This window comes from Hemitrygon akajei, chromosome 27 (genome assembly GCF_048418815.1).
Source record: "Hemitrygon akajei chromosome 27, sHemAka1.3, whole genome shotgun sequence".
NCBI lineage: Eukaryota > Metazoa > Chordata > Chondrichthyes > Myliobatiformes > Dasyatidae > Hemitrygon > Hemitrygon akajei.
This window is the reverse complement of record NC_133150.1, coordinates 37,523,274-37,547,136: the sequence shown is the minus strand read 5'-3', so window position 1 is coordinate 37,547,136 and position 23,863 is coordinate 37,523,274. Positions and strand designations below refer to the sequence as shown.

The 23,863-nt window shown below is 39.8% G+C and overlaps 1 protein-coding gene across 1 annotated transcript in view; it reads right to left on the bottom strand.

Moving 5' to 3' along the window:
- Nucleotides 1-23,863, bottom strand: part of pik3c2b (phosphatidylinositol-4-phosphate 3-kinase, catalytic subunit type 2 beta) — a 172,282-nt gene that overhangs the window by 6,000 nt on the left and 142,419 nt on the right. Inside the window, exons 27-31 of the mRNA XM_073030650.1 lie at nt 20,011-20,212; nt 19,049-19,173; nt 18,123-18,234; nt 2,964-3,045; nt 494-600 (exon numbers count right to left, since the gene is read on the bottom strand). Coding sequence (XP_072886751.1) covers nt 494-600; nt 2,964-3,045; nt 18,123-18,234; nt 19,049-19,173; nt 20,011-20,212 — 628 coding nt within the window. The remainder of the gene's footprint in view (nt 1-493; nt 601-2,963; nt 3,046-18,122; nt 18,235-19,048; nt 19,174-20,010; nt 20,213-23,863) is intronic.

Below are 23,863 nucleotides of genomic sequence, written 5' to 3'. Positions count from 1 at the left end.
TGTTCTCTAACTGAAGAAATTCCTCCTCATCATTTTGAGGCTATGCCCTCTGGTCCTAGACTTCCCAACTATAGGAAATATCCTCTCCACGTCCACTCTACGATAGGCCTGTTAGGCTATTTAGTTTCCAGGCCGATGAGCAAGATCACAAAAACATAATAATACATTACTTCAAACAACACACACAAAGTGCTGGTGGAACACAGCAGTCCAGGCAGCATCTATAAGGAGAAGTATGGTCGACGTTTCAGGCCGAGACCCTTCGTCAGGACGAAGTCTGTTCCACCAGCACTTTGTGTGTTTTGTTTGAATTTCCAGCATCTGCAGATTTCCTCGTGTTTGCATAATACATTACTTTTTCACTCAGAATATTGCCCTGTCTGATGGTCAGTTTGTTCTCAATTTTCTCTTTCTCTTTCTATTTCAATTTTATTTACTATTATCTGTAGTCATGTTCATCTGCCAATACTAAGGCGAACTGTAAGTTACTTACTAGTCCTCGAATGTGCATCACCATGATAAAAAGCTTATCGTTCTTGTATGAGATAGACAGCTTCACTTCCCCTCCGACCTTGCCCATTGGTGGTGTTGGTGGTCCATCTTGGATGTGATATAAAATAAACATGGATCAAATTTTAATACTGCACCAAACAATTACAATCCTAGAACATTAACTATTTAATATATAAAGCCATGAGCTTGTTCTCTTTTTGAGCCTTGCTACCCCAAAATGAAGCCTTGAGCCCTGCTAGGATCAGTTTCATTGTAGTGACATACAAGACTGCAGATGCTAGGATCTGGAGCAAGAGCCTGCTGGAAGAACTCAGCAGGTCGAGTAGCATCTGTGGTGGGTGGGAAGATTGGTGTGAATGAATTGTCAATGTGTCAGGTCAATGTGCATGTGGAGATTGAACATCACCGGGTCCAACAGGAGAAGCAAGTTTTCACAACTCTTCTGTTTTCTGATCACCAGTACTGATTTTTATTGAGTGAGTGTGTGTAATAGACAGTTAATATGGTAACATCTGATTACCATATGTACTAGCATCTTTTCCCCAGGATTAAAGTAGCATGTATTTAAGGTGAGGGGGCAAAATACAAGGAGAAGTAAAAGACAATTTGTTTCTACAGGTGGCTGACTGGAATACACTGTATGGTGTGGCAGTAAAGGCAGATAGCATAGGAACATTTTCTTAGATAGGCATATGAATATGCAGAGATGGAGGGACAGGGTTAAGAGAACATAGAAGAACACAAAACATTACAGTATAGTACAGGCTTTTTGGTCCACAATGTTGTGTTGACCTTTTAACTTACTCTAAGATCAGTTAAGCCTTCCCTCTGATATAGCTTTCCATTTTTCTATCAACCATGCGCCTATCTATAGAACTTATTGATATTCTATAATATGTGGGAAAGAGGGATTAGATTAGTTAGGAATCATTGGCTTTATTCGTTCAGTACAACATTGTGGGCCAAAGGGGCTGTCCTGAGCTATACTGTTCTACGTTTTTTGGACTTGGATTTAAACTCCACAGCTGCAAAAGTTTAAACTCTGGATCATTGTCTAGGCCTCTGGACATCAGCCCAGTAACTTAACTCCCATAATTACCATATCGGTAATTCACTACTAATAGGTAGAAGATAGCAATCTTTGTTCATATACTGAAACAGAAACATTTCAATAGCAGGAAGTGTTCAAAAATAAGGCATCACTGAGCAACATTCTTCTATAATGTGTTGTTACAAGAAGGTTTTATAAATAGTTGCTATTTCATTGTTTCAATTAAATAGCACAGAGGTATTGAGAAATGATCAAGGCAGAAAACAGCTTACACCTTCAGACAAGTAGAAAAGTAAGGCTGAATTGATTAGATTTCAGAATGAAACAGTACATTACATCATAAAAAGTTAGTGAAGCACTATATAGGGAGAATAATTCACAGCAGCATACACTAACTGTGAATGGTCACACTCTAAATACAGAACTCCACTGAAGGAGGCCTGAGACTGATCCACTAGAGGGGTGAGTAAAAGGTGGAAGTTTAATAAAAACATTATTACAGATGTTGGTGAGGCCGCATTTGGAGGATTTTGCTCAGTTTTGGTCACCTTGCTTTCGGAACGACACTATTAAGCTGGAAAGAGCGCAGAGGAGACTTACAAGGATGTTGTCATGATTTGAGCGATTGAGTTATAGAGAGAGGTTGAGCAAGTTGTGACTTTAATCATTGGACTACAGGAGAATGAGGGATGGATCTCATAGAATTATGAGGGGTGAATGCACACAACCTATTTCCCAGTGTTGAAGAATCAATAGCTAGAGGGCATAGGCTTAAGGTTTAATAGGAATCTGAGGGCCAACCGTTTCACCTGGAGTAAATGGAAATGGCTGTCAGGGAACTAGTTGAGGTGGGTATATTAACAATATGTAAAAGTAACATCGATAAGAAAGGTTTAAATGGATATGGGCCAAATGAGGGCAAATGAGACTAGCTTAGATGGGTATCTTAGTTGGCATGGACCAGTTTCAGCCAAGGGTCTGTTTCCATGCTAAATCTCCTCATCTTGTGTACTTTATTGCTACTCAAACTCTTTGGATTTTTGTTTATTATCCCGTTAACACTGTGTGAATATTCCAATGTAACATTAACATGTCTTCTAAGCCTCAATGATGGTTGAGACTAACAGAGGTGACAATCTTCCCCCTCCAGCAGGGAGCTGCCTCTGTGCCTCAGACTGGCATTCTCCCAGGTTAGAAACTCTACACATAGGTGTAATGATTACAAACTCCTTCCTGTGTTCTATACAGGACACAGTTTTGGAGAATCAGCTACATCTTTATGTATGCAATCCATTATAGTTTCACTTGTTTATGTTACTCGAAGCAAGATTTAAAAAACTTAAGACAAAGATCACAAGCTGTCCAAATACATTTCTGAGACCCAGAAGCTGTAACACACCTGTTGGCTTTGGCAGCATGTTTCCAGTCATGGACTTGTCGTCCTTCGGGAATGGATGGAAGAAGGTATACACCAGATCACACTAAGAAGAATAAAATAAAGTGATATTAATGTACAGTATGACCAAAAGGTTTCAGCTCTGATGGTGGGTCGTCAACCTGAAACAATAAATAGGTTTCTTTCACCATAGATGCTGCTTGACCTTTGAAATAACCACAGAGTTTCTATTTTTATTTCTGTATATGAAATGCTTTGCTTTCCAAGTGTATCTCTTCGGACCTGCAAAAAACAAGTGTTGCAAGTGGCTGTCAGAAAGATGGGAGAAAAAGGAAGTGCTCCTCACCAACTCATATTCCCACCAGCACCATTCTTAGAATACTTCCTTTTTAAAAAATATTGTTCTTTAAGTAACAGCTAGTCATTATAAGTGTGCCCTTACTTAAGAAGGGCACAGAGATAAGATGAGCCCTTAAAGGGTGGTGAGTTTTATATCAGTGGCAGGAAAATTAATAAAAAGAATTCTGAGACAAGATTTATTTGCATTTAGAAATGGACAGTCAGTAGTGCTTTGATTGTGAGAAATTATATACCTACTAATTTGACTGAGTTTTTGTTTGAAGAGGTACCAAGAGAATTGAAGAGAGTGGAGTTTTGGATGTTGTCTTAATAGGCCTTAGATAAGGTTCACATGGTACATGGGTATGGAAGGTTAAGACACAAGGGACTGAAGGTAAGCTGGACAAGTGGATACAAAATTGATTTGGCGTTAAGAGCAAAAGGGTAATAGTGAAGGGTTGTTTCTCAGATTGGAAGCCTGTGAGCTGTGGTGTGCCACTGGGCTTCATGTTGTTTGTCACATATATTACTGATTTGGTTGGAAATGTAAGAGTCATGACTGTATAGTGGACAGTAAAGGTGGTTATCCAGGATTATAGAAGGATATAGATCAACCAGGAAAGAGAGCCAAGGAATGGTAGATAGAATTTAACTTGGACAAGTGCAGAGTGATTTTAGGAAGATAAACCATGGTGAATGGAAGGGTTATGGGGTGTGTTGATGAATGAAGAACTTGGATAACTAGTACATAGGTAACGCACAGAGACAGTGCTGAAGAAGGCATATGACTTGTTTGCGTTTATGGGCCAAAGCAATGAATGCAAGAGATATGTCACGTTACAGTTGAATAACTGGTTGTTTATGCCACATTGGTGTATTGCGTGTATTTCTGGTCCCCATACCACAGGAAAGAAGTGATCAAGCTAAGAACAGTGCAGAGAAGATTCACAAGGATGCCTGGATTAAAGGTCCTGAGTTATATGGCCAGAACAGTTAGGCTGGAAGTGATTTCCTTGGAGAGAAGGAAGCCAGGGGCCTAAGGTAGAAGGAGTCAATTTTAGAAAACCTAGCACATTTATTTTTCAACATAGTCCCCTCCTACATTTACACACTTAGTCCAGCGGTTGTGGGCATACAGATCTTGGACCTCCAGAAAGTGTCCACAGCAGGGGTGATTGATAAGTTTGTGGCCTAAGGTAGAAGGAGATATTAACTTCAAACTTTCTGCATAATCACTCAAAGAGTTGTACTGCATATGCATGTAACGAGAGCTGTATGACTCATCTCCTTCTACCTTAAGCCACAAACTTATCAATCACCCCTGCTGGACTAAGTTTGTAAATGTAGGAGGGTAATATGTTGAAAAATAAATGTGCTAGGTTCTCTAAAATTGACTCCTTCTACATAGGCCACAAACTTATCAATCACCCCTCATAGGTGAGACATACAGACCAAATAGTAGGAGTTAATTTCCCACTGCAGGGGTGTGTAAAACTAGAAGGAACAGCTTTAAAGTGCTAAGTAGGAAGTTTAAAGGAGATCTGAGGGGTAAATTTTTCACACAGAGAGTAGCTGAAAACTGGAATAAGCTGCTGGAAGTGGTGACAGATGCAAGAACAGTATCAATACTTTAGAGACATTTGGACAGGTATTTGAATGAGCAGGGCATAGCAGTATATAGAACTATGCAAGCAACTGGAATTCACACAATTAAACTCGACAGTCAGCCTAGATGTGGAAGGCTGAAGGGAATGTTTGCAATACAACTCTATCAATCATCATCAAGTGCCTGTTAAGCCACTGGTATTTAGGGGAGCAATATAGAATTCTTCATTGCTGTTTCTATAACAATTTTTTTTTTACCATTCAGGGTTATTAGCCCTGAGCTGAACCCCTGAACCTGGAGGACCGGTGGACCATTCTCAGTCTGGCTTCTATGCTTTGACCTGTTTGGCATGTTTGACCCTACTAAGAGCCAAATCACAAGGCCTAGATTCCAGCCAACATAGCTCTCCAGGTCATTGAGGCATGCAAACTCCAAACTCTACAACAAGGTTGTGATTCTCTTGGAGGTCTATGACTCAATACTTGCCCTTCATTTGCTCTGACCGTCCAAGGAGTTCATGGTACCAAACCCACACGCCCATTATGTGTTTCACTGAGCCCTGTTTTGGAACACACTGAACATTTTTAAAAGGCTTATGGGAACATTAAGAAATAGGAGGCCACTTAATCTGCAAAGCTGCTCCACCTTTCAATGAGGTGGTGTCTGACCTTAAATCACTTACATGATATTGTTCCATAGACCTGGTTATACTGCTAACAAACATTGATTGATTTACACTTTCAATTGTTTACCGTGCCTACAGAACTATTTCCACATTCCAGTCATCCTCTGTATCATCTCATTGTACCTCAAGGTCATCTTAGCTTAACTGCAGTTTTAAGATTTCTTTAAATCTAGAAATCCACCCACCAACATCCTGGAAGAGGACTGAGGAATTTGACTTCACTCGATTTAGAATGGGGATTCCCTGTAATGTTTTATACTTTTCAGGATCATAGGGTGTTTTGGAAAGCAGTTAGCTCTGCTCAATTCATGAGGCAGCTCCATGAGTCAACAACTGGGAAGTGAACAACTTACTTGAGTTTATAAACATCACAAAATAACGAAGCAGATGAATTATGGATCAGGGGTTCCCAACCTTTTTTATGCCGTGGACCAATACCATTAGGCTAGGTGTCCTTGGACCCCATGTTGGGAATCCCTACTTTAGATAAAAGTTGTTCTCTTCAGAACAATTATGCACAGGCAAACCCCTGAACTTATAAGTTTGACATTTATATACTGTTGACTTCTCTCTCAACTAGACTACAACAAGGGAATTTACAATATAAAGCTGTACTCCTTGCCAATAAAACAGGTACAGTAGCTCTGTGTGTACGGTTCACAGAATATGTCTATTGGGATGGCAGGTCTTTATTTAAAGGCGTTTACATTCTTCAGCAGAGCAGTTGTGCCAGACTTTTAACAAAGATATGAGCAAGATGCCTGATGCAGCTCTTGGATAAGCTCATACAGCACATACTGAACTGCAACTTTAAAACACTAATTTCTTGAGGCTGGTGAATCAGTAGCAAGGTTTGACCGAACAGTCAGGGGTAGAATCAGATGGCAGAACTTCCTAAAATGCACAAGTTATCGGCACAAGGCCGATTTACTTTTCGATGTTGCTGAAGCAAAATTTTGATCATCAGCATCACACTGTAGTTTGAGTCAACTTGCTATATTAAAAATTGTCTGCCAACTGGCTACATTACAACAAAGTTCAAAGTAAATTTTATTATTAAATTACATATATCACCATACACAACCCTGAGCTTCATTTTCTTGTGGGCATATTCAATAAATAGAAACACAGAAAACCTACACCTACTGTCAGCAGCACAAAGAGCAATCGAGAAGATTAAAAAGAATAAAGCACCTGGTCCAGACAACACACCAGCAGAACTACTGAAAGCAACAGGCACCTCAATGGCCCACATCTTGCACCGCATTGTCTGCGCCATCTGGAAGACTGGCAAGTGGCCAACAGACTGGTGCAAATCTGTCTCTATTCCAATTCCCAAGAAAGGGGACTTACTGCAGTGCAGTAATTACAGAACAATCGCATTGATATCACACGCCAGCAAGGTTCTACTCATAATCATCTCTGAGAGAGTAAAGAACTACGTAGGTAGAGAAATTGCACTCGAACAGGCTGGCTTCAGGAGTGGCTGAGGCACCAGGGACCAGCTCTTCAACATGCACCTAATAATGGAGAAAATGAGAGAGGTCAATACCCCCCTGTACATCAGCTTCATAGACTACTCAAAGGTGTTTGACTGTGTCCAATGCACCAAACTGTGGACAACAATGAGTCAACTGGGCATAGCACCACACCTGGTGGCTCTTCTAGAAACATTGTATGCTCTGCAATCTTCCAGCCTTCGGGCCACATCTGGCAAGACTGAATCATTCTGCAATGGGAAAGGAGTCTGCCAAGGCTGCATCCTTTCTCCACACCTTTTTAACATCTACACTGAGATGATCATGAGACTGGCAACTCCAGACAACATTGGCATTAAAATAGGAAGAAGAACCATCAGTAACTTGAGATACGCAGATAACACAGCCCTGCTAGCCACAACAGAACAAGACCTACAAGCACTACTCAATGATGTTGCAAAAGTCTCTGCTGAATTTGGATTGCTGATAAATGGCAAAAAGACCAAAGTTATGGTGATAAGCAAAACTGCAGTTCAAGCTGACATCTACATCGGAAACAACAAGATCGGACGAGTGTCCTCCTTTATATACCTTGGTGCAGAACTAAATGACACAAACAAATGCAGCAAGGAAATAAGGTGAAGGCTAGCAATGGTACGCACAAGGACTACCAAACTCTGGAACATCCGGAAAGATAGACCTGTAAATAATGACACCAAGATATGCCTCCTCAAGAGTCTCGTCTGGCCAGTAACCCTATATGGCTGTGAAACATGGACCCTAAAAGCAGCTGATGAAAAGAAGTTGACAGCATTTGAGATGTGAACATACAGACGGATCCTCAGGGAATCATACATTGAAAGGAGATCCAACAATTTCATCCTAGAAAAGATTGGCACGAAACCAATATTTCTGGAAACCGTTATCACAAGGAAACTTCGCTATTTTGGACACATCTCAAGAACTGATGACACGGGGGGACGTCACGTGATGACGTAGGATCGAGACGCTGGAACCCAGCTCTCCCGTAAAAACTTAATAAATTAATGTCTAAATGAAGAAAAGTTAGTCAGTACCTTCTAAAAGTTACTTATAAACTACTCCGGATTGTGTCAAGCTATGCCTCAAAGAAGGAAAATGAAGAAAACTAATACCGGGAAGATTACGCAAGTTGGAACAAGAACAAGGCCCACATCTACCGAGGAACCGCGGTCTCAGGTACATTATACCACCGGCGATACGGAACAGGAGACTGCGGCAACATTGGCCATTCCTAAAGGGAAAGGCCATCGTGAATTGCGCAAACGCGAAGGATGGAGCATGCGCAAACGGGAGCAACAAAAACTACAAAGCCCAGCTACCACTGCAACTGAAAGTGATAGCGAATCGGAGGGAGAGTCAAGTGTCTCGGAAGGATCAGATGAAGAAGGAGTTAAAAGTCCTTCTAGAAATATAGAAAAGACTTTGAGGCAAATAATGCGTAAATTAGACACATTAAAAGTAATTAAAAATAATCAAAAGATACTCGGAAAAAAAATGACCAAAATGGAGATTATGCTTGATAAAATGACAAAGAGACAGGAAAAAATGGAAAAAAGAATTACGGACTTGGAAACTACAACGGAGGACATGGTTGAAAGAATGGACAAAATAGAAAATGAAAATGCTGCTTGGGCATCAGAAAGAAAACAATTTATGGAAAAAATTGATAAGCTTGAAAATTTCAGTAGCGAAATAATATTAAAATTGTTGGACTTAAAGAAGATATAGAAGGAGAAGATCCAATAAATTTTTTTCAAAAATGGATCCCTGAAAAGTTGGAAATGGAAGGAGAAATTCCAATTGAGATCGAAAGGGCTCATAGATCCTTAAGGTCAAGACCTCGAGCTAATCAAAACCCACGATCAATTTTGATAAAATGCTTACGATACCAAGACAAAGAAAAGATCCTGAAGGCCGCTGCCCAAAGTGCCAAAAATAGAAACGGGCCATTGATGATAGCAGGGAAACCAGTTCTTTTTTATCCTGATGTAAGTTACAACCTGTTGAAGAGAAAGAAGGAATTTAACCCAGTGAAAAAAGCCTTATGGGTAAAGGGTTATAAATTTACAATGCGTCATCCAGCAACACTGATAATTTTTTTGGAGGAGGGAAAATTTTTTTTTCCCGATTATCGAAAAGCGGAGGAGTTTGTACAAGAACTTCCATCTATTCGCTAATTACACATAGAGGCTTCCAAACGTAATGGATTAAAGATGAAGATAGACCCAACGAACAGAAGTGATGGACATTTATGGATATTATAGAAGAGAAAAGCAAAATTTTAGAAATACTAAATGAGAATAGTATTTTTTTTCCTCTTCTTATACATATACTTTTTTGTGTTGCGGGGGGGCTGGGGAGCTTTGGATTGGTTACTGCGGGATTCACGTGTGTAATCATGGCAGTTGCCATGACCCGTACAGCGGGGGGGGGGGGGGGTAATGTTGTGTTTTTTTTCCACAACATTAGTAGGGGGGTATTTTGTTTTTTTCTTTATATTTTAATTTTCTTCTATCTTTTTGCCTGGATGATTGGTGGGGACACACATAGCAACACGGAGATTTTTATAAAGATTTCCCAGGATACCACGAAAGTTGAAAGATTAGGTATTATTATAGATTGGAGAAATGTAATAAAAAAAATAATGACTAATCTACTAAATTTTTTAAGTTTTAATGTTAATGGGCTCAATGGGCCAGTAAAAAGAAAAAGAATCTTAACATATATTAAAAAAAATGAGAACAGATATAGCTTTTTTACAAGAAACTCATTTAACAGACATAGAACATCAGAAATTAAAAAGAGACTGGGTTGGAAATGTTATTGCAGCTTCATTTAATTCAAAGGCGAGAGGAGTTGCAATTTTGGTTAACAAAAATCTACCAATTAAAATACAAAACGTATTACCGGTAATTGATTCGGCGGGGAGATATCTAATTATACACTGTCGAATTTTTTCAGAACTATGGACTCTTATGAACATTTATGCACCAAATGAAAATGATGTAAAATTCATACAGGAGGTCTTTTTGAATTTGGCTAACGCACATGATAAAATATTAATAGGTGGAGATTTTAATTTTTGTCTAGATCCAGTTTTAGATAGATCAACAAAGGTTGTTACAAAATCAAAAGCAGTAAAATTAACTCTATCATTGATGAAAGACTTAAATCTGATTGATATATGGAGAAGAATTAATCCAAAAGAAAGAGATTATTCATTTTATTCAAATAGACATAAAACATATTCAAGGATAGATTTTTTCCTATTATCAACGAATATTCAAGATAGAGTGAAAAATGTGGAATATAAAGCAAGAATATTGTCAGATCATTCTCCTTTAATAATGACAATGATAATGATAGATAAAGAGGAATCAGTTTATAGGTGGAGATTTAATTCAATATTATTAAAACGTCAAGACTTTTGTGATTTTATGAAAAAACAGATTCAGTTCTTTTTAGATATAAATTCACATTCAGTTGATGATAAATTTATAGTGTGGGAAGCAATGAAGGCATACTTGAGAGGTCAGATAATAAGTTATACTTCTAAAATTAAGAAGGAATATATGATAGAAATAGATCAATTGGAAAAAGAGATTACAAAATTAGAAAAAGAATCCCAAAGAAATATGACAGAAGAAAAACGAAGACAACTTATTAACAAGAAGTTACAATATAATACGCTCCAAACATATCGAACAGAAAAAGCAATTATGAGAACTAAACAAAGATATTATGAACTAGGTGAAAGATCACATAAAGTACTTGCATGGCAGCTAAAAACAGATCAGACTTCTAAAACAATAAATGCAATTTGAACAAGAGTAAATAAAATTACTTATAAACCTTTAGAAATTAATGAAGCTTTTAAGAATTTTTACTCTGAGTTGTACAAATCAGAATCACAAAATGACAATGTCAAGATAGAAAGGTTTCTATCACAAATAACTCTTCCAAAATTAAATACGGAAGAACAGAAGGGATTAGATATGCCTTTTACATTGAAAGAGGTTGAAGAAGCCCTAGGATCACTTCAAAGTAATAAATCTCCAGGAGAAGATGGTTTTCCGCCTGAATTCTATAAAAAGTTTAAAGATTTATTAACTCCTCCTCTTATGGAGTTAATACACCAAGCGGAAAGAACACATAAACTTCCAGAATCTTTTTCGACAGCCATTTTAATAGTATTGCCAAAAAAAGATAGAGATCCTTTAAAGCCATCATCATATAGACCGATTTCTTTATTAAATACTGATTATAAAATAATAGCAAAAATCTTATCTAATAGATTATCTAAATGCTTACCAAAATTAGTACATATGGATCAAACAGGATTTATTAAAAATAGACAATCAGCAGATAATGTAACTCGCTTATTTAGTATAATTCATCTAGCACAGAAGAAGGAGGAAATGAGCGTAGCAGTTGCTTTAGATGCAGAAAAAGCATTTGATAGATTGGAGTGGGACTTTTTATTTAAGGTATTGGAAAAATACGGATTAGGAGTATCTTTTATAAAATGGATTAAAACCTTAAATACTAATCCCAAAGCTAAAGTAGTGACAAATGGTCAAATTTCAACACCATTTCAGTTAACAAGGTCAACTAGGCAAGGTTGTCCATTATCACCTGCTTTATTTGTGTTGGCGATAGAGCCATTAGCTGAATTGATTAGAATGGACCCAGATATTAAGGGTTTTAGAGTTAACCAGGAAGAATACAAGATTAACTTATTTGCTGATGATGTTCTGCTTTATCTAACAAACCCATTGCAATCGTTGCGTAAATTATCCTATAGATTAGAAGAATATGGGAAAGTATCAGGTTACAAAATAAATTGGGATAAAAGTGAAATTTTACCTCTTACTAAAGGAGACTATAATCAATGTCGATCAATAACCCAATTTAGATGGCCGGCAAATGGTATAAAATATTTAGGTATAAGAGTTGATAATGATATAAAGAACATATACAAATTAAATTATTTACCACTATTGAAAAAAATTCAAGAAGATCTTGATAAATGGATGGTATTACCAATAACATTAGTAGGTAGAGTAAATACCATAAAAATGAATATATTCCCTAGATTACAATACTTATTTCAATCACTACCAATACAATTACCCCAGAAGTTTTTTCAAGAGCTGAATAAATATGTGAGGAAGTTTCTTTGGAAAGGTAAGATGTCAAGAATATTGTTGGAAAAATTGACATGGAAATTTGAGCTAGGAGGGTTACAACTTCCAAATTTTAAGAATTATTATAAAGCAAATCAACTTAGATTTATTGCATCTTTTTTTGAGAAAGACAAACCGGCATGGATCAGAATAGAACTAGATAAAATAGGAGAAAACATACCAGAAGACTTTATATATAAATGGGAATCTAAATGGATATGGGAAAAGAAAGAATCTCCTATATTAAAACATTTGATTGATTTATGGAATAAGATAAATGTTGACGATGAGACAAAGAAATCCTTATTAGCAAAGAGATCTTTAATTCAAAATAGACTTATTCCTTTTACAATGGATAATCAACTTTTATATAATTGGTTTCAAAAAGGGATTAGATATATAGGAGATTGTTTTGAAGGAGGTGTATTAATGTCATTTGATCAATTAAAGAATAAATATAAAGTATCAAACAACACTCTTTTTTGTTACTTTCAACTAAGGGCTTATTTAAGAGAAAAGTTAGGTCAAACAATGTTACTACCGAAACCCAATGAAATAGAAACTTTAATTCAAAAAGGAAAGATTAAAAAATTTATCTCTTGTATGTATAATTTGATTCAAAAACAGGCAATTAAACAAGGAGTCCATAAGTCAAGACAAAAATGGGAAAGTGATTTGAATATCAAAATTGAAGAAAAAAAACTGGTCAAGACTATGTCTTGAGAGTATGACAAATACAATAAACGTTCGATTAAGATTAGTGCAATACAATTTTTTACATCAACTATATATTACACCACAAAAAATAAATAAATTAAACCCAAATTTATCTGATCAGTGTTTCCGATGTAACCAAGAAATTGGTACTTTTTTTACATTCTACTTGGTCTTGCTCTAAAATTCAACCTTTTTGGACAAATTTAAGAGTTTTACTGGAACAAATTATTGGAATACAACTTCCACACAACCCAATATTACTTTTACTAGGTAATATTGAAGGGATAAAACCGATATCCAGATTGAATAAATATCAGAAAGGATTTATAAAAATTGCATTGGCAGTAGCCAAAAAAGCTATTGCAGTGACTTGGAAATTGGATACATATCTAAGTATAGATCGTTGGAAGAACGAAATTTATGGCTGTATTCCACTTGAAAAAATTACTTATAATTTAAGAGATAAATATGAAACATTTTTGAAAATTTGGCGCCCTTATTTACAAAAGACAGGATTGAATATATAGGTGCTCCGAAGATGAAATAATTGGTTACTTGGGGAAAGAAATAAATATATATACTAAAGTTATTACGAACTCCGTGGAGCATGTGGGGACCCTCCAATATCCAGGCATTCCTTTTTTTTTCTTTCTTTTTTTTTAATAGGGATGTTAGGGGGGAGGGGTTAAGGGGAGGGGGGCTGGGTAAAATTTTTTTTCATACACATTTATTCTGTAACTATTTGAAAACAATAAAAAAAGTTAAAAAAAAAAGAACTGATGACACAATGGAATGCACTGTGCTTGAAGGCAGAGTAGAAGGAAGCCCCTCCTAAGGCAGACAGAGGAAAACCTGGACCGACAACATCAAGAAGTGGACCAGCCTCACCTCCAGAGATGAAAGTGCCGACAGATCACAGTGGAAGAAAGTGGTTGCCGAGGCTCTGGCAGAGTATGGCACCTGATGAGGATGATGACAGCACAATACAGCCCCTTCGGCCCACAAAGTTGTGTCAAACATGTTCTTACCTTAGTAATTACCTAGGGTTACCCATAGCCCTCTATTTTTCTAAGCTCCATGTACCTATACAGGAGTCTCTTAAAAGACCCTATCACCCCTTAAAAGCCACCTCCACCACTGCCACCGGCAGCCCATTCCACGCACTCACCACTCTCTGTAGTGAGGCGACCAGAACTGAGCACAGAATCAATGAAAGCACCCAACTAGGGCATTCAACCAGAGTGCAGAAGACAAAAAAAAGCAAACCCAAAAAGAGGAAATAATAATGATAAGTGAATAAGCAGTAAGTATTGAGAACATGAGATGAAGAGTCCTTGAAAGCAAGTCCACAGGGTGTGTGAACATGGCAATGTCACTTTAGAATTTCACTTATTTGACATAAAGAACCATGGGAAATTAAGGCCTTAGAAGTACTGTATAAACACAAGTACTTCAGTGACTGAGAATGAAAAACCAAATAGCTGTAGAAGGAGATTCTTTCAGAAATGAAATGGTTACTCATAATGAGCAAATATAGATGAGTGGCCTAATCTGTCTTGCAGGATTTTTTTTTTTAAGAAAGATCCTCTTACAACTTAAGCCATTCCCTTTAATAACCTTCCTGGAAAGCAGAAATAATTGAACTTGTCAATATTCAGACATGATCAAACTGCACAGAAATAGCAATATATTTATAGCTGGTTAATAGCCAGCCTTGGATCTTTTACTTAGCCAATTTCCTAATGGGGTTACTAGGATCACTGTCACATTTAGTCAATAAAAGGAAGCTGTGTTTAACACAAGCTATGGGTTGTATATATTTACTGTTATAAAATAGTCTGAATTACTGAATCGCAAGACCCTGCAGTGGATAGTGAGGTCAGCTGAGAAGATCGTCGGGGTCTCTCTTCCTGCCATCACGGACATTTACACTACACGCTGCATCTGCAAAGGAAACAGCATTATGAAGGACCCCAAGCACCCCTCATACAATCTCTTCTCCCTCCTGCCATCTGGGAAAAGGCTCCGAAGCATTCAGGCTGTCACGGCCAGACTATGTAACAGTTTCTTCCCCCAAGCAATCAGATAGCCGAAGCCTGGACTGACACCTTGCCCTATTGTCCTGTTTATTATTTATTGTAATGCCTGCACTGTTTTTGTGCACTTTATGTAGTCCTGTGTAGGTCTGTAGTCTAGTGTAGCTTTCCCTATGTTGTTTTTTTATATATATAGTTCAGTCTAGCTTTTGTACTGTGTCATGTAACACCATGGTCCTGAAAAACGTTGTCTCATTTTTACTATGTACTGTACCAGCAGTTATGGTCAAAATGACAATAAAAGTGACTTGACTTGAATTACTATATTCTTAAGCTATATTCAGAGCTATAAATAAATTTCCATTATTATATATTATTCAGTTCAATAGAACATCAGAAAATGCTTTTAAATGCCTTGAAATCTTATGATGTGTTTTAACTGACTCAGGTAAACTGTATATCTAGCTGATTTATGGCACTGCTCTTGTTAAATACAATGCTGTGTACAAATATTCTATCCAGCTAAAATATCACTCCCCTCTAGCACCTAGTATTTATAAAATAAACAGAGATTTAGATCAAACGGACCTCAACCGATTAGAAATAAGTTTTAAGATGTAATACTTAGATATTGCATTTTAGTACATAAAATTTGCATTGTAGCGCTTAAAGATTATACTTTACATACAATCATTAATGTATAGATATAGAGAATGCCATGCATGCTGTGCTCTGTCCGCTTTGTCTCTAGGTGGCATACTAGTGGGATTCCCCATTAAATTAGCAAGACACACACATAGACCGAGCCTTGAACTACACATCCACAAGATGGAGTTTCAGAAGATCTACTTCCCCATAGCTGAAGCACAGCTACAGTGACTTTCAAAGCCTTAACAGAATGAAAAATCCCCCTCAGCTTTTGATTAAAATTAGGAGTTCATACTATACAGTATCATTTATTTGGGATCCTCTTACTTTTTTCCACAACAAAATCCTTTTGTTTTCCATGCATTTTAAAAAGAAATCTGACTTTGCAATCAGCACTAATAATAATTCTAAATTGGTATTCTTCAACCCCTCACACATCTCAGCTTAGAGGGAACGCACCATAAAGCAAAGTTAAATCAAATTGTCCTGGAGTTAAGCACATTGAAACACAGGTCATGTTGACATCCAGGATAAAACAGTAAACAGATTACCAAATTTTTGTGCAGAAAATTGGACGTTGTTATTTGATGACTCGTCTAGAATAAATACGACAGCCACTACAGCATTAACTTCTCTTGATCCAAGTTCTGACTCTGGCTTGAAGATTCAATAATCACTGACCCCAGCCCCCCATCCTGCCCCTGGCTCGCCCATTTTCTTTTCTGTTCTGATAGAGCAGTCACCTTGCTTCCAGTGAAGTGCCAACACTGGGGGTCTTATATATATATATATATATATATATAACAGTACAGTATCAAAATAGACCCTTCAGTCCACAACGCCTCTGCCAATCAGCTTGATGTTAATGTCTTTTGTCATAGATTATCACATTTAAAAAAAATGATGCCATCTGATGACATCTATTGTTTAATAAATCAATGATTTTAGGAAGCTATTGTTAAACAATGTACTTTCCCTTTGCCCTTCATGCATTCTCTCTTTATCCACCGCCCCATTGCTTTTCCGGCCTCCTTTCTATCTCTGCTCAGGCACATTATTTGCATCAGAGATTTCCACCATGCAGGCTCTTCAGCTGTACTCTGACAATATTCAAATACTCGCAGCAAACAGCAAACTGCTGATGGAACTCTGCCGGTCAAGCAGCATCTCTGAAGGCAAGCAGTTGGTCGATGCTTTGGATCAAGACCTTGCATCGCAACCAAACTATTTTTATTTCCCTTTCACTCAAACCTCCTGGTCATCTGATTATTGTCCTACTTCAGTCGGGGGATCGAGTTCAAAAGCCACAAGGTAATTGTAGTGGTTACTTGAAAATAACAGAGTCTAAGCATGGGGGATTGGCACTGTATGATGCACTCCAAATGACGAAGTTCCGAAGTTCAAAAGAGAATGTTCGATCCTTTAAGAAACCAGCAAAGACAAACAATCTTGTGGTATAATATCTAAGGAAACTAAAAACTAATGATATAACGAAATAAGCGGTCTAATAACGATATAATAGTGATCCAGTGGTAAGCGTTAGTGTTGGCAGTCAAAAATATTTCCCTGTGGCCCACTCCCTGGCTCTAACCAGACTAAATTGAACTTAAAGAAAGCGTAAATACGTAACTATACTCAGTCACCTCTTCCACACCCCAACCCACGTGACAAATTATCCATAATAAACACGCAACACAAAATACAATACAGACAGAAGATGATGGATGGCTCCTACAGTAATGTTACAGCTCTACAGAAACATGGTTAGACCCCACTTGGGGTATTGTGTTCAGTTCTGGTTGCCTCATTATAGGAAGGATGTAGAAACTGTAGAGAGGGTGCAGAGGAGATTTACCAGGATGCTGCCTGGATTAGAAATGAGATCTTAAGAGGAAAGACTGAGTGAACTTGGGCTTTTCTCTTTGGACTGAAGAAGGATCAACAGTGACTTGATAGAGCTGTAGCCAGAGTTGACAGCCAGCACCATTTTTGCAGCATGACAATGGCTAGTACTAGAAACATCGTTTTAAGGTGATTGTAGGACAGTGTGGGGTTGGATATCAGAGGTAGGTTTGTTTGTTTGTTTTTACACAGAGTGCAAGTGGATGGATCACACTGCTTAGGGTGGTGGTAGAGGCAAGATACATTGGGACAATTAAGACACTCTTAGATGACATGGATGAAAGCAAAGTGGAGCGCAATGCAGGGAGAAAGGATTAGATTGATCATGGAGTAGATTAAAAGGTCAGCACAACATTGTGGATGGAAGGGCCTGTACTGTGCTTTAATGTTCTACACTCCCTTACTTCATCCTCCAGAAAAGGTCATTGCAACATCGCAGGAAATCTAATGGCAAATAGTTACAGCTCCAGCTAATGATGACATCCGGTTTCTGCTGATGTTCGATCAGATGGGGGATGCTCACCTCAGCCACTTCAGGGGGAGAGTGGATTAAGTGCCAGATGTAACCATCCAGTTCCTCCTTGCGTCTATCAGCCATTGCTGCCCCTCGGCCGAGCACAAACCTGCTCGGGAAGCTGTGAACAGAAATAATACTGGTGAAGTCAAAGCCACATACCAGAAGAAAAATCATGATGAGGCATCTATGATTTTAGGGTAATAGTGGAGGCCTAGCATTAAAGAAATGATAACATAGAAGTGATCATTATTCCATCCTTTCTGCTCGTTTCATTTCTCATTATTAGTAGTACATTCAAAGATTGATTGCTCACTTCAAATGAAACAAAATTCACAGTTTGATCCCAAGAGTACTATAAAAATATATTAGCATTTCTGCAACATTTAAGAGAAGTTTTGATAACTACGTGTATGGGAGGGGTACGGAGGGCTATGGTCCAGGTGCATGTTGATGGAACTAGGCAGAAAAACAGCTCAGCACAGACTAGATGGGCCAAATGGTCTGTTTCTGTACTGTAGTACTCTGACTCTACTTTCACTCTTCACTTTCTACAAAATGATTTTCTTTCTTTTCCCAAATTAATTTTTAGTGTGGAACTTATTCAAATAATGACATTCTATCTTTTGCATTTATCAGTGTGGTGAACTACATATACCTGTCTGGACTGCTCCTGTGGCTCCTCCCACAGACCCCTGCTGACTGCTCCTGTGGCTCCTCCCACAGACCCCTGTATAAAGGCGATTGAGGCCTGAGCCCGGCCTCATTCTCCAAGATGTAGTGTTGTTCATTCTTCCAGTCAATAAAAGCCGATAACTCGCTTCTTACGTCTCAGAGTGAGTTATTGATGGTGCATCAATCAGAGAATGAATTAGGGCAAAGGTGAATGACAGATGTTTACTAGGACACACCCAAGATTCCTGGCAACCTCCTACCTTGGCAGTTTCGATGACGGGAAAATGAGGCGGAGTTTACTGTGGAGCTCATGAAACTCCTCAAAGGTTCTCAGTATGAACGTAGCTTCGTGCTGTCCTTCTCGCTCTACTTTCACAACATAAGCCTTAAAGAAGAGAATAAAAGCACTGTTAACCTGACGCTTTTTCACCAGCACTTTGAAGCTTGTGTCCCTGGTGCCAGAGAAGCAGCTCAAGAAGACTTAAGAAGATTTGAATTATAGCTGACTCCTATAGGTACTTGAGGCTGAGGCTGACAGATCATTTTTGGGGAAAAAGTTTTATAGGATATGGAATCAAAGTGGATTGATGGAGACAAAATACAGACCAACCAAGATCTGACAGTGGAGTAACACACATAAAATATTGCATGAACTCAGGAGGTCAGGCAGCATCTATACAGAGAAATAAAAAGCCGATGTTTCAGCCTGTGCCCCTCCACTGGGGCTCTATGCCTCAGCCCTCGACTCCTTACTCCTCTCCATTGATGCTGCCTGGACTGCTCAGTTCCTCCAGCATTTTGTGTGCATTACCCCGGGTTTCCAACATCCACAGAATCTCTTGTGCTTAAGAACTAATACCAGAAGGCTTTTGATGGGCTGAGTATTCTAGATCAGGGTATCAGGGTTTCCGACATTTTTTGTGTGCAATGGATCCTTACCATTAACTGAGGGGTCCGTGGACCCCAGATTTTGAACCCCTGTTCTACACAAACTACTTTAGGCTAAATTACTGTAGCTGTCAAGATAAATCTCACAGGCCTCAGTTTGACCATCCCAAGTCAATGTTTTTGTATTTATAGATTAGAGTCACAGTTTAATAATTAAAAGGAACAAAGTGGATCCACATCATAGCTGGTTCTATGGATCTGGGTGTAGATAAATGCATGTGTACAGAAATACGGGTTTAAACACACTTACTACAGGTACAGGGAAATTACTTACATATCCTTTAGTGGGGTTAAATATCTTTTGATGTTGACACACAAACACTTCCTTGATCTTCCCATCGGTTTTCATCGTGTACATTTTGGGAGCAAAGGAGAGTGTTGGATGTTCATCGCTTCCAGCAAACTTCATCTGGGCCAGGTTGTGAAGGAAGAAGTTGAGCTTAGTTGCCACACTACCAAGACTTGATTCGATTAGCCTAAAGGCAGAACAGTATTTTAGAGGGACCATTTAGTGCAAATACATTTTTATGTTCCGTAAAGGCTTCTCTACAGCTTTTCCCAGTTTAACCCAACCAACACTGCTTTCAACAATAGCCGTTCCTACCAAAATCCAGATTCTGCTATACAGCTGAAAACTTCTTTAATTCAGAATCAGGTTAAATATCACTGATATATGTCATGTGATTTGTTGCTTTGTGACAGCATTACAGCGCAATATTGGGGTGTATGGGGTGTCTAGGGAGGCGTAGCACCTCTGGTGGGGGGCCTGCCGTGCCTGTTTCAGGGCAGCTTGTCCACCTTTGGTCTCCACCTGGTGCTCAGCTCTCACCTGTGGCTCCAAGTAGCTCTAACACACGCAGTGGCCACACCCTGGTAAACCATCTCGGCAGACGGGCCAAACCAGGTGAGGGTAGCCGATGGGTCTTCGACCCTCGGTGAGGTAGGGGGTCTGTCTATCCCAGCGTGTGAAGTCTGGCTCTGGCAGATTGAGCAGAGGAGACTGATTAGTGGTCCAACGATCAAGAAGTCAGGCCCAGCAGGCGTTGTGGAGTGTTAAGAGCATGATGAGACCCTTAGACATCCTGGTCATCTGCTGCAGCAGGACAGGTCTCCAGCCATAACGGTGCCACTGGATCAGGGTCTCTTCTGCCAAGTGAGTGGGATTGCCCTGTGCAATGGCTGTTCCACTTAAAACTCCATCACCCACAGGTTTCTGCTGTGCCATTCATCTCAGTCCAAATTCAACTCGTCAAGCTCTGCGGTGATGGGGGAGTGGTGAAGCAACAGCTGGAGATGACCACTGGCAGTTGTAGTCACAAACTTGCTCGTAGGCCGCTTTTGGACCAGTGGTCGTTTGTCTCTGTACCCGGGGAGCAGAGACGTCTAGCAGCATCCAGGGCAACTGGGCAGCCCTTTTTAGGACAGCACTGCCCACCCTCGCATGAGGGAGGGGGTTAGAAAAGGTACCCTTAAACATTGCCTGCCCCACAACATCTGGCTAGCAAACCACGGCTGGCGGATCATCTCCTTAGCGGTCGACATGCATCAAGAAAAACAAATCAAAGAAAACTCATCTTTGGAGCCTGGAACGTCTGCACTTTGCTGGATAGAGACGAGGTGGCAAGGCCTGAAAGATGAAAAGCACTCATAGTGGCTGAAATTCGCCGTTTTCACATTGACATCGCTGCACTCAGTGAGACCAGGCTTGCAGACGAGGGTTCATTACAGGAAGCAGTGAGTGGATAGACGTTCTTTTGGAACGGGAAACCGCAGACTGACGACAGGATCCACGGAGTAGGTTTTGCAATCAAAACTGAAGAAGATCCCTACTCTACCCACTGGAATAAATAAATGACGTTCCACCTTCCTCTCAGCAAGCCCCGGTATATCACCATTGTCAGTGTCTATGCACCAACCCTTGAGAGTCCAGATGAAGCCAAGGAAAGTTTCTATCAGGACCTGGACTAGACAATTCGGATAATCACCGCCAGCGACAAACTCATCATCTTAGGTGACTTCAACGCTAGGGTGAGGACAGACAGCAATAACTGGGACGGACATGGGGTGGGGAAACTAAACAGTAGCGGCCTGCTGCTTCTGAACAAGTGTGCCGAGCACAACCTGTGCATCACTAACACGACATTCAGACTTGCAAACAAGTACAGAACAACCTGGATGCATCCTAGGTCCAAACACTGGCACCTACTCGACTATGTCATAGTACGCCAGCATGACCGTCAAGATGTCACCATCACTCAGGCCATGCGAGGTGCTGAGTGCTGGACAGATCACAGGCTGGTTCGGTCAGTCCTCGACCTGCACATAGCCCCTTTGCGTAAGCAACCAAAGACTGTCAGAGTGTCATTCAACATCGGCAGACTGCAAGACCCAGGTCAAGTCCAACATCTTCAAGGTGTACTTAATGAAAAACTTTCCGGCAATTCACCGCTTGTGGGAACCTGTTCTGAAAAGTGGACACAGTTCAAAGATGTTATTACGCAGACTGCAACAACTGTACTCGGACTGAAAACCCGAGTGCATTAAGACTGGTTTGATGAAAACCATGACACCATTTCAGCAGCCCTTCAGGCCACAACAAGGCCTATGCAGACTGGCAGAATGACCCATCATCTGTCTCAAAGAAAGACAAGTTTAAACACCTGCAGTCCAAAATACAGGCAGAACTGCAAGACGAGTGGTGGCAGAGAAAGGCTGAGCAGGTGGAACACTATGCAGACACGCATGCCACCAGAGAGTTCTTCAGCACCATAAAGTCAGTGTATGGTCCTTCTATATCAGGATGCTCCCCCTTGCTGTCATCTACGGGTCGAGGCTGATCAAAGAACAGGAAGGACTGAGAAACCACTGGGCTGAACACTTTTCCAAGCTACTCACTAGACCGTCCACCATTGATCCTGATGTTTTACAGCAGATCCCTCAGCAGTCAGTCCTGGATGACTTGGACCTGCCGCCCTCTACTGATGAGATCAAGAAAGCGATCTCGCAGATGAACTCAAATAAAGCAACAGGGCAGGATGGCATTCCTGCCGAGATCTACAAAACATCAGGCCCAAACGCCTTACAGGCATTCCAAGACATCCTGGGAGACATCTGAATCACAGAGGAGATGCCTGATGACTTCCACAATGCTCTCATAGTGGCTTTCTACAAAAACAAGCGAAGTAAATCAAACTGTGAAAACTACAGGGGTATCTCACTGCTGTCCTTTGCAGGCAAGATTTTTGCCCGCACTCTCCTGAACCGACTTGTCACTGTCTTGGAAAGGAACCTTCCAGAGGCATAGTGTGGCTTTCGGCTAGAACGGAGTACAGTACACATGATACTTGCCATGAGGCAAGTCCAGGAGAAGTGCATCGAGCAGAACAAGCCTCTTTACTCTGTCTTCATTGACCTGACAAAGGCATTTGACACTGTTGGCCAGAAAGAATGACAATCATCAAATCAGTGAATTCAAATGTATCAAGGACAGTGGAAGCAGTCTTTGTTCTTGCCGTGTGCTTGGGGGATGCAGGCTGCCATTTTGTGAAGACACTCGGTTCTCCATTTTGTGAGCTTGACATGCTGGACTTGATTAGTGTTTTAAAGAAGACACAAAGAGCTAACTGAGAACAAAGAGCCATGAGTCAGCAACTGTCCCTTGATGGGAAGAGGACAATAGATGGAGGCTGCTTGGACCAGAGCCAATGACCAGGTGTTGAAGGCCAGACACATGACCTGCGGCCAATGACACGGGAATGCGACATTTGAATTGATAAGCAATGGATGTAAAAGTGGATGCTTTGTGTGCGCCGGTGGCGGTAACTTCAAAGAATAACCATTGCAGACACAAGTGAGAAGAACCCTGCGTGAAGAGAAGCACGTGGAGAGTGAGTCGGGACCACGAGGAATAAGGAGCGCCTGGCCAGCGTAAATTCCTCCACCCGGTTAATACCTTTGCTATTCTTTGACTATCCAGGAGAGTCAGAGGTACTCAGCAGGTGTGTGCACAAAGTATTTAGTGTATAAATTCACGTATTTGTTAGTTTGAACAATAAAGGTAATTGTCAGTAAATACAGATCTCTCTGTGCCTCACTCAGAATCGTTGGAAGAGGTAGAAGCGGTATCT